General features: G+C 37.5%; 1 protein-coding gene across 4 annotated transcripts in view; it reads right to left on the reverse strand.

The window, feature by feature from the left end:
* The window catches only part of LOC110463431, a 28,501-nt gene that overhangs the window by 12,352 nt on the left and 112 nt on the right, over positions 1-16,037 (reverse strand). The window contains exons 2-4 of one of the 4 annotated variants that reach the window (XM_021518027.1): positions 12,558-12,579; positions 11,375-11,871; positions 5,031-5,093 (exon numbers count right to left, since the gene is read on the reverse strand). In XM_021518027.1, coding sequence (XP_021373702.1) covers positions 5,031-5,093; positions 11,375-11,871; positions 12,558-12,577 — 580 coding nt within the window. In that variant the 5' untranslated portion in view covers positions 12,578-12,579. Of the gene's footprint in view, positions 1-5,015; positions 5,094-8,143; positions 9,463-11,374; positions 11,872-12,557; positions 12,580-16,037 lie in introns of those variants that run through there. The other 3 variants (XM_021518026.1, XM_021518028.1, XM_021518029.1) reach the window with 3 other exon arrangements.

The following is a 16,037-nucleotide window of genomic DNA, read 5'->3' on the forward strand; positions in this document are numbered from 1 at the left end:
GTTGATACATTTTCAAGTGTACGGCAGCTAGTATGTTAACAGTACGGCAAATAGCTATACAATCATAACAATGTTTAGAGTGAGCATTTGTACTAGCTATGTTTTTTGTTTCATTTTGTTCCATTGAAAAAAAAAAAGAAAAAAAAAAGAAATCTCATATTAAAAAATATCCCAAAAAAATCTGACGAAACTAACGCAAGGTATGGGTAATTGTTCAGAAATTATTTGGTTATGCTATAGCGATGCCGTAGAAAAAAAATCAATGCCTCATTACATTTTTAGGCGGAGGGACGGGGATCCTTAACAAAATGTATCACATTTAGGCAAGGTGTTCACTTAAATACTGTATACTATATGAACTATTCGCCGTACACCAGTTATTTAAAACATTCCTATTCGCCGTACACTTCACCAAAATTAGTTATACCAATATCTAAAGAAAGAAGCATAATATAGAGTGACTTCGTGTGTTATAATGACTATATAACTTTAAGAAATCATCTTAGCATATAATGTATATAATCTACTGGCAAATATCAAGTCAAGACAATATTTGCTGTTGCGAATGAAGATTTAGCGGTACTAGGCAAACTGTTTTTGTAAATAATTTGCAACTACACCAAAACAATTACATGCCTCCTGTTTCAGATATGAATTATGTCTATGCTTGTCCGTCGTGCTTCTTTATTTGTCTCTACACTACAAGAAAATACAAGAAATATAAAACAAGAGGCCCAGAGGGCCTGTATCGCTCACCTGGATATCTAAGTAATCATGGCAAAATATTCTCCAAATGAGATCCAAGGGAATATGCCAGACACCAAGGCCAATGCTGGTAGCATATCTGTCAGTGCTCCAGATAGCTTGCGTGAATGCGTATTCGCGCACGATAATTCACAAATTACGCAAAAGAAAAAAATGAACTTGCTTAATTCACGCAAGCAAAATCCGGAACATTGCGTCAGTCTCCGGGACCAATTTAGCAAATTATAATACGCTTACAAGACTGAGTCTGTATTTGATTTTTTATGCCCAACAATTTTATGTATGGTTATGCGGTGGGGATCTCAACCATTTCCAAGTAATATTTTTTTTTCGGCCCTACCCCTTAGCCCGGGGGGTCAGCCCCACCATTTGTAAAATTTTGAATCCCCACAACCTAGGGATGCTTCAAGTCAAATATGGTTGATATCTATCTCTTAGTTCCAGAGAAGAAGTCAATTAAAGTAATATAGCTAAATAACCCTTTTTGGCCACGCCTCTCAGCCCAAACGGGGATCAGCCACACCATTTGTACAATTTTGAATCCCTGCCTGCCATGAATGCTTTTGGTTAAATATGATTGATATCCAGTGCATAGTTCTACAGAAGAAGTCGTTTGTAGCAATATAGCCAAAATACCCCCTTTTGGCTTCAAATGATATACATAATAGCCAAGCCAAACTCTTACTATCATACTGTTGTACTATAGGAATTTATTGAAATATCAAATTGAGCCGGACAGGTTCGGCCCATGCAACACTTAAAAATTTGTAAAATTGGCGGGAAAATCTGACGTTGCATGTTTTATGACAATGACTTACCCGAATGCCTGTCCGAACATACCCCATGGGGGTGCTCGTTCGGCCATCTGATCTTCTGACAGGAAAAGTTAGATAATTCTTCAAAAACAGACATACTGCCCTACTTCCCAGAACAGACTTACATAAAAGGGGCCGAATTTGCCCAGGTCTCCCCCTAATTGTAATGACGGTCTAAAATCTCATTGAGCTTGTAATCTTATAATTATCTCATTCTGAAAGTAGTATTATCTCATTCTGAATCATTAAAGGGGCTTGTCGGGGAAAAAAATACAGATAAATGGGTCTAAATGCGTTCTCTGGCCTTCCAAAAGTTATACCACAGCAATATGATGGTCATGATTGATGCAAGTGTAGTATTCCTACCTATATGTTGTTGTTATATATAACGGTATTGATACCTCGTGCCTGTCAATGACTTTTGCATGCATCTTTTTCTTTCGCCGCGATGATTACATTTGGCCTTGTTGATGACGCCTGCGGTAAAATTACATCACTGATCTGGGTCAATTGAGAGTTTTAGACTGTCAGGTGACGATTTAGGATTTCTTTGATATAATTATAATTTTTACTTTTAGGGAGTGAATTTCAGCAAAATTTTAATAGGTATATTTCATAAGTAGGTATTCTAAACATGTGTATGCCAGTTTAGCAAATATGCTATTTTTCCCCGACCAGCCCCTTTAAATATCAGATATCATTAAAAGCAACGCTCTTTTTAGTCTTTGCATTTTCATATTTCGATAGAAAGTTAAAAAGTCACAGCTTACATGCTACACATGTACATGTGGACGGTCCTATATGTAATCATAGAATATAGTTGTACGTGTACTGTAGCTCACATGTACCCGTAAGGTTGCAAAACCTGTGTAATAACAATCGGAAGCGACTTGTTACCATGTAATAGTTATACAAGGAAATCGCAAGTAATCGACAGTACAATCACTAGTAATCATAGTCAATTTTATCATATAAACAAGCAAGTAACCATACTGTAGTCGTCGATTAAGAGCCACGGTTGTTCAAACTTCAGACATTAACTTAACAGGAATTTGCTTTGATTGCATGTCTCCTCATACACTCTTTTTTCATCATCGTCTCTGAATTCAATCAAAATTTATCAGATTTATTATCAGAATTGTAGAAATTATATCGACTTGGATGTCAGCGCTTGTAATTAATGATTGATTATGTAAGATTAAGAAGTGAATATAAATAAATATTACAGTTTATCGGGTTGAAAAGTTGCAAAAATAATTCCGTTTTGAATAATTATACAACATGGGTAATGATTAAATAATCCAATTTACCTCGACTGGAGGTGTACAACAACGTGATTTATTTAGCGCGCGCTTCGGTGATCCCTATTTGCGGAGTCGGTACAGTGCCGTTTGACCAGTGCTTTTGAAACAATAATATGTGAAATTAATTAGAATTGATATTTTATCACAAAAATAAGTTAATCGATTTATTTTTTATTTTTCTTGTTAAAATCTTTAATGGTATTGGTAACAGGATGGAACTTTTGTAAATATGTGTGGTATTTTTTAGTTATACCTAGGCTAACAAAACAACAATTTTTAGGAAATAACGCTTTAAATGTTTATTAAAATTCATTTGATGTGTTTATACTGTAAATGAAAAAAAAATGCAGTAACAGCACAGGACTTTATTTCGAGTTTTCCTTTTCCAAAATAGGTGACAATTTCTGATAATGACTCATTACAGTCATCGTTGTAATTGACCCTACAATCATTGTAATAAATGCTCAGGTAATATGCTAGTCGTGCGTGTAGTGTTGTCTCCTCAAGCTGGGGATTACCGTGGCTATTTTTAGATGTAAACAAATTATCACAAATGAGCGATTACCAGAAACACTGAACAGGCTTCACACACCGAAATCTTAATTTAATTAAACGTAGAAACAAAAAATAACGAAAGTAAATATTGAAGAAACACGAACTGTTCCGCAACGTCAACAGATATGTATAGGCCTACGGGATTTTGCTAGAGATTTTAAACGCTTGGTCATATCTTACATGCATGATTGTGATTATAGCCATAACGTAGAATATCGTAAAATGGTAGAAATTACTGGCACTAGTCAAAATTCCATCCAACTCGCCGCTACAAGTTGAACCGGATAAGCGGCTAGAACATTTCTTCGTATTTAACGCATGCGCAACAAGCTCTTATCTCAATTCTAGCCTAGAGGGGGTACCCAAATTGGCGCTGGACTACGGGGAAATCGGATCTTCTGGAAAATTCCACGAAACCCCAGAAATACACCCCATTTTCAAAACCCTCTCAGGGCCGTTCTTTGAAAGATATCGAAAAACCAAATATATCGTTTTCTTCAGAATAACTTGGACTACTTATGTTTGGAGTTTCAGTTCGTCAGCTTTAAGTGTTAATTCTCCAGGGTGAATTATACAGCTACTAATGGTCAAAATGCCGATTTTGGCGTGTTTTACACCAAATATCTCAATAACTAGATTTTTCCCAGATATAACAGATACACAAGGAGGTAGATCGCGCTGAGTTCTACAAACTTGGAAAGTTTCAGCAAAAGTTATGGAGCCGTTTTTTTGTACTCAAATCGCTGTTATATGCGGCAAATTAGCTACATTTAGCCGTGTTAACATTTCGTTCAGAGGAACGATAACAGAGTTATCGCCCCTCTAACACTTCATTCCATATTTGACCCCTGTGCCCTTGAAAATAGATGAAGGTCATTTGCATTTGTTTGAACAAACTTGGTAGCCCTTTATCCCAGCATGTTACTTGCCAAATATCATTAGCCTATGTCTCTTGGATATTCAGGAGAAGTTGTTTAAAGGTTTTAAACATATTTGAGCCCTGTGACGTTGTATATAAGTCAAGGTCATTCATTTGACCAAATTTGGTAGCCCCCCTATTACGGCATGCTACTGGTCAAATAGTATCATCTTAGGCCTCTTGGTTATTGAGGAGAAGTTGTTTAAAGGTTTTAACCATATTTGACCCCTGTGACCTTGAAAATGGGTGAAGGTCATTCATTTGAACAAACTTGGTAGCTCTTCATCACAGCATGCTACTGGCCAAATATCGACATCCTTGGCATTTTGGTTATTCAAAAGAAGTTGTTTAAAGATTTGTTAAGACAATTGCATGACCCCTGTGACCTTGTCTATGAGTGTATGTCATTTATTTGAATAATCTTGGTTGCTCTTCATCCCAGTTTGCATCTGGCCAAATATCATCACCCTATGCCTTTTGGTTGACGATAAGAAGTTGTTCAAAGAAAATATTTGACGCCAAACAGACGGACGACGGATCCTGCGCCATGGAATAAGCTCACTTAACATTCGGGCAGGTGAGCTAATAACTAAACAAAATATTATCTAATATTTTCACGCTATAAACAGCTAGAAAATATGCATCTTTTTAAGTTACCAATATCGTTCTTGCCTCTGTGTTCGTCTTCTTCTTTGATAGCATCTGGTTCCACTTGTGACGACAACCGTTTATACACTGTAAAAGTTAAAAAAGAACAGCGGAATTCATAATAACAGGTCATGTAAAATCATGTAAAGATTTCAACAGAAGTATTTGTGACTGGCTGACTCCCAAATGAAGCTTGCATTCTGACTATCTTCTGAAGCAAATGACACAACTTGGTCACGTGCTCCAAAAAGAAATATAAACTTTGTATTTTCCACAATAAATATGAAATGAGATTTATCATCTTCATATTGATCACACTGATGATAGCACGCAAGGCGAGGAAAACAGATTACCCGGGGAAAATCCCTGTAGTAAGGCATGCGACTCCATACCTATTCAAGTCTGATGAGCTATCTGCTGCGCCGCCTGACCAGCCGTACTCTGGGGTTAGTACCTTTGTGATGTTTTACTTGGCGATAGCTGTATGAGATTATCATTTTATTCCTAATACCTCTTAATTGGCCCCGTCCCTTAACCTCACAGGGCTCCATCCTCCGTTTATCGAGGTTGATTTCGCTTTGTCTTTGGATACTTCTGATAAAACTTCCTTAAAATCCCTCAATTCGTACAGAAAAGGGATTTTAAACATTTTCCGTTATGTTCCCCCATGAAGCCGCCCCCCAAATGAAAGGTTCTATTGGAATAAATCAGAAATGATAACATCGCTACAGTCAAACACCGCAATTGTCACGTTATGAGACCAATTAAACAGGCCTAATATATTTCATTTTAACTGTTTCGTTATATTTTAAATGCCAAATTAGTTAAATGAAATTGTCATTGATTACCAATTATAACGAACAACATACAATAGTATTTTCTGGTCAAATCTGATTCGTAGCAATCGTGTTTATTGGTTTGTTTCCTTCATGTCACATATCATATGACATATCACAGTTTCGGACAATTTCACTTCTCAATGTTGAGGGCAAGATATTTCTAGCGATCCTTGCAAGAAGAATGGCCAACTATCTACTCGGCAATAAGTACAATAATAAATCAATATTGCAGCTCAAAAAGGATATGGGGCTGTCTGGAACATACCCGTGGGATATCAGAGAACATAAGAGATGCCAGGGAGAACAAAGGAGAACTAGCTATGGTTTGGCTTGACCTGGCAAATGATTATGGATCAGTGTCACACAAACTGGTGGACTTAACACTGGAAAGAAACCATAATCCAGGGAATTTCAGAGAGATGTTTAACGAATATTTTGAGAAGCTCTGACTAAGATTCACAGTAGATTGGCGAAAGACGAAATGGCAGAGACTTAACGTTGGAATAGTGACAGGCTGAACTATCTTAGTCACTCTCATTGCAGCAGCAATGAACCTCATTGTCAAATCAGTAGAGAAGATGAGCACAGGGCCTTACTTGTCAACAGGGATAAGGCAACCACCAACGAGGGCTTTTATGGATGACATGACTTTAACAACGAAAACGGTCACCGAAGGAAGATGGCTACTGATATATATCTGGAGAAGATGGTCCATTGGACACGAATGAAGTTCAAACCAGCGAAGTCAATGAGTATAGTGCTGAAAAAGGGCAAGACACAGAGTTGAAGTTTAAGATCCAAGAAGAAAAGATGCAAACGGTGACTGATAATCAGATGTATCAGCATGGGGTGCTCCCAAGGCTACTGCGACCTCTGCTTATATACGAGGTCCCTCTTACAGCAGTGGAAGAAATAGAGGGCATGATCAACAACCATCTTCGCAAATGGCTTAGAGTTCCTCGTAGCTTCAGCAGTATAGGGCTGTACGGAAAAAGTAACAAGGCAACGTATTGCAATGCAATCTATAGTCCCCCATCGGTTATGATTTCTATATTTAACAAATAGTACACTTATGTCAAACAAAAGAATAGGTCAAAGGTCAAGTCATACATCACAGTGACCTAATTATTGCACTCTGCATTCCGCCATTCCAAGATGTCCTAGTACACCAAATATTGTTCCTGAAGGTGTAATAGTATAAAGATATGCACTGGACAAACTTTTTCAAAAGTAAAGGTCAAAGGTCAAAGCATAAGGAACAGTGATGTCATAGTGACCATATTCGTGCATACTGCACTCTGACATTCCAAGATGTCTGGTAACTGCCAGTGACAAACTTTTTTTCAAAATTTTAGTCCAAAGGTCAAGTTATAAGGTCAGAGTGACCTAATGTTTGCACTCTGCACTTACATTCTGCATTCCAACATCCTAAGATGTCCTTGTACATCAAAACAGATATGCTTCGGACAAACTTTTGCAAAGTTACCCGGCAAGGTCAAAAGTCAAAGCATAGGTCACAGTGACCTAATTCTTTCTCTCTGCACTCTGTCATCCCAAGATGTCATTGTACACCAAATCTAATTACTTCAGGTATAATAGTATAGAGGACATACCCAAGACAAACATTTTCAAAAGTAATGGTCTAAGGTCAAGTCATAGGTCACAGTGACCTTATTCTTGCACTCTGCCATCTCATGATGTCCTTGTACACCAACTTTTTTCAAAAGTTAATGTCAAAGGTCAAAGCATTGGTCACAGTGAGGTCATGGTGACCTTTCTACTTACACTCTGCACTCTGGCATTCAAAGATGTCCTTGTACACCAAATCTGGTAACTCCAGGTGAAAAAGTATAGACAGCAAATGATACTGATAAATTGCGTAGACGAGAAGGTCAGGAAGGCGAAGATGAAATTAAGAAATAGGAAAAAAGTGGGGAAGGCGAAGATGAAATTAAGAAATAGGAAAAAAGTGGAAGACATGGAAAGCAATTGAACAGGCAGAATCAAGGCTCCAACATAGTGATATCATCGGAACTGCAGCGTCTGGCAGACAAGGACTTAGTACAAAAGGGAAACAGAGAAGAGAGATGGTTTAGAGGGAGGTAAGATCGATCAATGGAGGAGGAAGAAAGACAATCAAGACCAGTTGCAATGAGAAAACCAGGTACATGTAGCTGGATGAAATGAGAGGGAGCTAAAAAGCAGACCTTGAAATGGAGTGACACCTGGTTCATTGAAACAGTGAGGATAAAGTTTCTGTTGAGTGCGGTGTATGATGTCTTACCCAGCCCAACAAACCTGCGGACATGGGGACTTCATGATGACCCAACATGCAAGCTTTGTGGAAGAATCAGTAATCTCGAACATGTGCTTTCATCTTGTCAACTGGCTTTGGGAGATGGTCAATACACATGCAGGCATGACAATGTCCAAGCAAACATTGCAGATTCCCTGGAAAGAGAAAGGAAAAGAAAGAAAACAACAACATCCAGTTTAAAAATACTGAGTTTCATCAAGACAGAACAGCAAGGAAAACGTGTAGATCAGGCTAGAGGGGTCTTTGGTTCAGCAGTAGACTGGCATATGACGGTAGACCTGAAAGGGAGATCGTCGTTTCCGGCAGAGATTGCTGTGACAACTCAGCGACCTGATGTTGTCATCTGAACACGGACAACAAAGCAGGTTGTGATCCTGGAGCTGACTGTGACATAGGAGGAAAGAATTGAGGGAGCGCATGAAAGGAAGATGGCCAAATATGAAGATCGGGTCAGAACCTGCCACAAGAAGGGCAGGTGAACATGGTGTATGTCTAGGGAAGTTGGCTGCAGAGGGTTTTCGGGGCACTCGTTGTGAAGAGCAATGAGTACTCTTGGTGTAAAGGGTCAGGAGAGAAGACAGGTATGTGAAAAAGCAGGCGGGAAAGCAGAAACATCGTCCATGTGGATTTGGAGGGGTTTTAGACAGAGAGTGGAAATTGGCAAGTTAGTGATGTGTGTAGCAGTGGCAATGAATTTTAAAATTGCAGGTTATGGACAGTGTAATCTGTATTCACTGAAGCAGACCACCCGCAAGCATGGCGACGAAGCTGACCAGTTTCAGATTAAGACTGATCACCTCAGCCAGCGAACCTTCAGAGGCCGCTGCGGAAGCACCGATACGACCAATGAAGAAGGAACCCAAATGGCGATGTATACAAGGTAATTACCTTATAATGAAAATAGTATTCCTGTTGACCTTTAGCTCAGGTAACATCAATACCTGCACAAGTGTAGCTTTGAAAAAAACAATATATATCATTGATGTAAATATATAAGCTTTCGGCTATCTGACATCTTCTACATAGGTACAGTTTTATGTGATATTAAATAATGAATGACACTTGCTACACCTAGCATTGTGGAAACTTAGCTTAAGTTTTAATTGAAGTATGAATTGAAAGAAATCAAATCAGATGAGTCAGGTTTCCGACTCGAGAGATTACACTCAGACTACCATTGTACTCCTCGGGAAATTTATATGTTCTATCTGTATAAAATCTATGTTACATTGTACTGAACAATCTGTGGAATTCTTGAATACAACACATTTGAACAACAATCATTTCTTTGTGTCATCATTCAGACTCCGACAACAATTATTAAGACGCCTAAACATTCAAAACCATTGTCGTTGTTTCACATGACAAATTGAATATTCAATTTCTCCCTGTTGAATACCACAAAATGACAGAATATGTCTTCGATGTTATTTTTTTATTCGCAATCATATTATAACTAACATAAATTATTTACAAATATCAACTCATCTTCAAAACTTGATTTTAAAAACAACAAGAGGCCCAGAGGGCCAAAATATTCTCCAAATGAGATCCAAGGGAATAGGCCGGACCCAAAGGCCAATCATTGTAGCATATCTGTATTAGATTTGTCATGCCCAGCAATTTTATGTATGGTTAGGGGTGGGGATCTCAACTGTTTCCAAGCTTTGACTCAGAAACTGGGTCCTTAGTGTTGTGGCCAGACCCCAGGATCAATTCTAATATCATGACTGCATTCGTCTCTTTATGCCAAGCATTTGTATTTATAGTTTTGGGGTGGGGATCTTAACCGTTTCAAAGTTATGACCCAGGGGTTAAGTCTCCAAGGGTTGGGCAGACCCTGAGGCCATCCTGGAAGCGTATGCGCATTCATCTCTTTATAATCAGCAATTGTATATATGGTTATATGGTGGGGATCTCAACTGTTTCCAAGCTTTGACTCAGAAACTAGGTCTCGAGGGGTTCGGTCAGACTACATGGTCTATTCTGATATCATGACTGCATTCGTCTCTTTATGCCCAGCATTTGTATACATAGTTTTGGAGTGGGGATCTCAACTGATCCAAGGTTATGACCTAGGGACCATTTCTCTAAAGGAGGGGCCAGAGCACAGAGCCATCCTTCAAGCAAATGTGCATTTTTCTTACGGTGGGGATCTCAACTAATTTTTGGCCCCACAACTTAGCCCAGGGGGTCAGCCCCACCAGTTGTACCATTTTGAATCCCTGCCTCCCATGAATGCTTCGACCAAATAAGATTGATATCCATCGCACAGTTCTACAGAAGAAGTCGTTTATAGCAATATAGCCAAGATGCCCCCTTTCGGCCCTACCCATCAGCCCCCTGGTGGGTCAGCCCAACCATTTGTACAATTTTGAATCCCCACCACCTAGGGATACTTCCAGTCAAATTTAGTTCTAAATTCCAATAAGTGGTTAAGAAGAAGAAGTCGTTTGAAAAAAGTGTTGATATACGGATGACGGATGCCACAGTTTGACATAAGCTCACCTTGGTCCTTTGGACCAGGTGAGCTAAAAATTGTATGTCTGATAAGGTATAAGCCAATATCCATATTTTTAACTTTATCGTGCCTATCTTCAACGGTTTCAAAGTTTACAGTAAAGACAAGACTTCATTCAAAAGTTGGTACTTACCTGACCTTCGACCTAGAGGTGAATGTCATCAAGACCTTATTACACATTACTACCAATAACCGCGTAAAATATTTGGCTGATGTAGTTATACTTTAATCAGAAATCTGTGAGAAATTTCACTTATTTGATCTTTGAGGTTAAGGTTACAGAGATCTAATTACAGTGCTATACACACCTTCAGCTGGTGATCAGCAATTTTGAATTTGCAATTAATGTAGAACCCTTGAAGATGAGAGTCAATATTGTATTTATTGTTCAATGTTGAATAATTCACCTGACACACTATTTCAATGAACTTAAAATAAAAAAATATTCATCTTAAATTAGGACATTATTGTATTAACTGATAGTGTTTTCTACAGAAGGAATGAGTTTGTGTAATGGGATGTGTCAACTTGTGTGTATGTGTTTGTGGATGGATATATGCCTCGAGGTGTGCATACACGTGTCTGTGTATGTAGGTGAGCAGGTAGGAGAGTGTGAGTATGCGTGCATGTGTATTTCAAGTAGTATAAAGGAATTAATAATGTTCCAACGACCAAAATTTACTATTCTAACCTGGTGTAAGTAGTTCATTGCATGTGACATCTAGATCTGCATGAAAGTCACGTTCAAATTTCATCTCTCTTTGGATATCTTGAAAAGCAGTTGATATAAGACGAAAAAGTTCATGAAAGCTGAACTCTCCTTCTTCGGGACAGTGAATTACTTCTTTACGGAACAGCGCAATTCTCTGCAGAGAACCAAACAGGGTATGATTGTTGTCAGCAACTTTGGACTTCCATCTTTCTTCATTGGGGTTTATCCCATTGATCTGCCTGACCACTTTTATACACAATGCCACGTCGAAATTACAAATGTTTCCAGAAGACAGTAGCACTCGCTGATTCGGTGTGAATGTTTTACATCTCTCAGATACTTCCCGACAAAACAACGAACACTGTGGTCTGCCAACTTTACAGTAGATCACTTGCCTCAAAATGTCAGCACAATTTGATTCAGCTATGTGTTCCAAACATTGCTTTTCTTCATCTGTTTTAGGCGGTGATTGTGCCCTGTTGAAACAGAAGTTTATCAAATAGAATTATCACTCACTGTCTTAGACGGGAATAAAATTGTGAATTTCAAACATAATTTTTATACATACATTTAATGTCGGTGAACCCAAAACGGGACAGTACCCAAAACAGGACACCTGTATTTGTATGTACCGGTATACAATTTTCACTAAATGATACTTTTATATCATTTAATCAATATGTTATCATTATTGGCTGCTGATAATAGTTACATAGACAATTTAAAGTTACAACTTTTAACTTTAAATAATCATCCGCCTTTTTTGATCGTTTTTGTCCCCAATATTTGCCATATTACCAAAGTGTCCCTTTTTGGGTACAGCATTATACCTTTTCAATGACCTACGTGAATCTATTTGACTCTTGACCGTATTTCGCGTTCAGTTTATAGAACCATGTGTTGGAAATGTCAACTTGTAATACAAAAGAAAAATGGAAAGTGACTATTCATGAAAAGGAACAAACATACTATGTGGTATAAAATATATTGATATGTAACTAAAAATTGTCCTGTTTGGGAACACCGACAGTAACATTTAAAAACAAAATAAGCTAATTGTTTTAATCATATGTCTAAATACACTATTTTTTATTAACAAAGATATTAAAAAAATAATGAACACCTTGTAAAAACATCTAAAAACTAAAAAAAAACTACTCACTCTGCCATTTTATGAATCATTTCTGTTAAAAAAAAAGAGAAATTATATTAAATTGAGCTACCGGGGTATTATCTTCTGGAGAACAAACTGCTTTTTTGTGTGTTATCACTGTATTTATATAATTTCATGATGATAAAGAATAGAAAATACATCAAAGTGTCAGCCATTTATTACATTTTTGCCAGTGAAATATTGGATTCCATCAACTTGATAAAACTGATATTTTTCACACTGTGAAAATATCACTTTTTGGTATTGACCAATCATAACGGTATCTTCTATTCGCTGCATTCAAAGACAACAATTTTTTGTTCAGATTCAAAAGAAGCGATGGTAGAATAAGTGGTTGTTATGGTAAATGTTTGGAACACACACTTAAGTATTTGCATAAATATACAATTAATAACATTTTTATAAGCAATCATACCAGAAAATAGCAGAAAACATCGGAATTGCGTTGAGTATCCCATTCAAAATGGCGTGTAGCCTTGTTGTCAAGCGTGACGTCATTAGAATATGGCTCTAATTATTACGCTTCACTAATTCCCACCCTTTTTAAATGCATTTTATTTTTCATGTTTTATGTTTTTGAAATTTAATAAATAGAAAATCTAATGGTTTCTTCAGTTATAACAAATATATTTAACGAGTGTGGCTGATATTTTGATATTTTTCACAAGTGCTGATTCACGATTCATTGAAACATTCATCTTATCAAAATACATTATCAGTGAGTAGACAAAAGTATAACAACTTATGAATGCTTTAATTTGTCCAATAAATATAACAATAGAAACAGGAAAACTATCACTTAATTAAAAAAAAAAAAATGTTGTCCTTGATTTGATAATTTCTGCAAATGTCTAAAACGTTTGCATAAAAGTTCACAATAAGAAAAAAAAGATGTGAATTTCAGAAGAAAATCCCTTCTTTATCGACCGCAATATTAGTAATTATTAAATTTACATATCGCAGCAAAGTTCTTCTTTCAAATGTCCACATAGCACTGCACTGCCATCAATGTCAGCTCTAAAATGGTCAACCTAAGAGTATTTGGTGGGATGAGCTGAGGGTGTATAAAACAGCATATTCTCGCTGGAAAAGTGAAGCAGCCGTAAAACCAATCAATCAATAACTCAATTGGGTGATCAGTGTCTTGATAGAGTCGGCCAGCCGACTCACTTTTCCTGCAGGGGAATGCGCTGTGGTAACAGTCCAACAGAGATACTGAAGGCTGATAACAGTACTGTGCCCAATTAGCCCGAGTTCCCTCTGGCCCCGACACCAGACTTAGACATTTTGACAGATAGATGTCTGGAGTCAGGGCCAGAGAAAACTTGGGCTATGTGCCCAGTATGGTTACTGGTATATGCACATTATTGTATTATGGGATCATCAGGGGCTTCTGGCTTTTGCGTCCATGCAGAGTGGTTAGTTATGAATATATAGGGAGTTTATTAAGCCCTAAACTTTGTCCATTAAGCAAACATATTACGAGCAAATTATTTAGTAGATATTTAAGTGTTGTATTAATGGAATGACCCTGGAAATATTTGTTGTAATTAAGTTAAATGCAAATGTTGTTTCTATAAACTGTATCAGTTTACGATCAGTAAAGAATTACGCAGCAATAGTCACACGTGGTTACTTTGATGCTGGTAGTGCTGTTGGATATCGCATCAACTTCTGTTTATGTACTGTACGTGGTGGTTGAGCTATAATTAGTGCAACTGTCATAGCTCAACAATTGTTATAACTTTCGTTGTCAACTTGTTATAAATACTCATTGGTTGTCTTACCACTACATCCAGTGTACGAACCTGTAGCGAAAAACAGGTCTGCAAGGCCAAATAAAAATATAGCTGCCTTTCCCCCCGTTTCCCGACAGACCCTATTTGTTCATGCCGACCCCAATTCACAGTCACTGTTATGCTTATTTGTTCAAAGTGTACATATAATTTGTTATGCATTTGAACTTGGCTCGTGGTCAGTGTCAGAGTTTTATTTGAAGATAGTTAGTAGCTAAGTAGCCTTATGATATAAGTTGCAATCTGTAGATAAGTGTGACTGTCTTTAGTCTAGATGGGGGGGTGTCAAGTCTGTGATGTCAGTGTTTGTGCCTCCAGTTGATGCCGACACTGGATTTAAACTTAGCAGGATTGATGGCCAGTTTAACCTAGTCGTGTAGGGATCAAATTTTAATAGGGTTTCAGCAGCATCAACAATTCTAAAGTATCAACATTTTTAATTAAGCATGATTTTGCTAAGGGACAGATAGCAAGGTAGTTCAGCTTGCAGTTGGGAGATAAAAAAAAAAGGTTGAATTGAGGAGTCTATGGAAAGAGGTTGAGTTAGGGAGACTGAGTTGAGAGGTCTAGAGATAAAGAGGAGAGTTAGAAAGCTAGAGTTAAAGTCAGAATTAGGAAGTTAGTAATAATAGTAGTTTTAGCTGTATATAGGTAGATAGGTTAGGAGAAGAGAGATTGACTTCACAATGGTGAAGACTTGTATATTTTATGAAGGATTAAAAAACCTTGTGTTGTAAATATAGTGTAAATATAAATGAACTTATTTTGTTGTTCAATTAATTTGAACTGGTGGCTTTGGAGATTGAGATCTGAAAGTATTAGTAATACAAACGAGAATGTAACACTGGTGAACATCAGTGGAATTTGGATTACTGAAAAAACATAGCCCGAGTTTCCTCTGGCCCTGACACCAGACTTAACCATTTTGATAGATAGATGTCTGGTGTTGGATATCTTTCTATCAAAATGTTGAAGTCTGGTGTCAGGGCCAGAGGAAAGTGGGGCTATAAAAACTAGTGTCCAGCAGTAGGGGTAATTTAGAAATGTAACACTGGTGGCAGCACTACTGTAAATTACGTTGGTTATAACATAAACATTTAGGTGGGTCAAATAATAATTTACTTATATGTGCACGTGTCGTTTGGGCCTGCTGGCAGACAACACAAAAAACTAAGATGCAGGGATTTATTTTTATGTGTGTGTTTAATTGGTGCCATTCATACTTTATTAAAACAATAACATATCACGGAGGTAATCAGGAGATTTTCATCGCTGAAAATAAAGAAAAAGAAAATGAACTAAAATGTTTTCCCTACCTACATTTTTTGTACCTGCCCTGTTGTTTTGTAGCCGAAACAGGAAACACATATATATATATATATATATATTTGGTCTAACCTGACAAAGGGGTGAGGTCTAGAGGACTGCAGGGGAAGTTGTTGACTCGGAATAAGTACCAAAAACTCAAAAACCTAAACGACCACAACCCGTATTTAACAGAGTCAAAAAAATGTGACAACTGGTGTCCACACTCTCCGGACCATTCCCCCTCTCCCTCCCGTTGGCCAAAAGTAGAGTCTACAACCTATAGCTATATGTCCCATTACATCGAACGGCTGGTTCATCATGCCTTATCATTGTGCAATGTATTATCTATACATAGCTTCATTAT

This window comes from Mizuhopecten yessoensis, unplaced genomic scaffold (genome assembly GCF_002113885.1).
Source record: "Mizuhopecten yessoensis strain PY_sf001 unplaced genomic scaffold, ASM211388v2 scaffold10905, whole genome shotgun sequence".
NCBI lineage: Eukaryota > Metazoa > Mollusca > Bivalvia > Pectinida > Pectinidae > Mizuhopecten > Mizuhopecten yessoensis.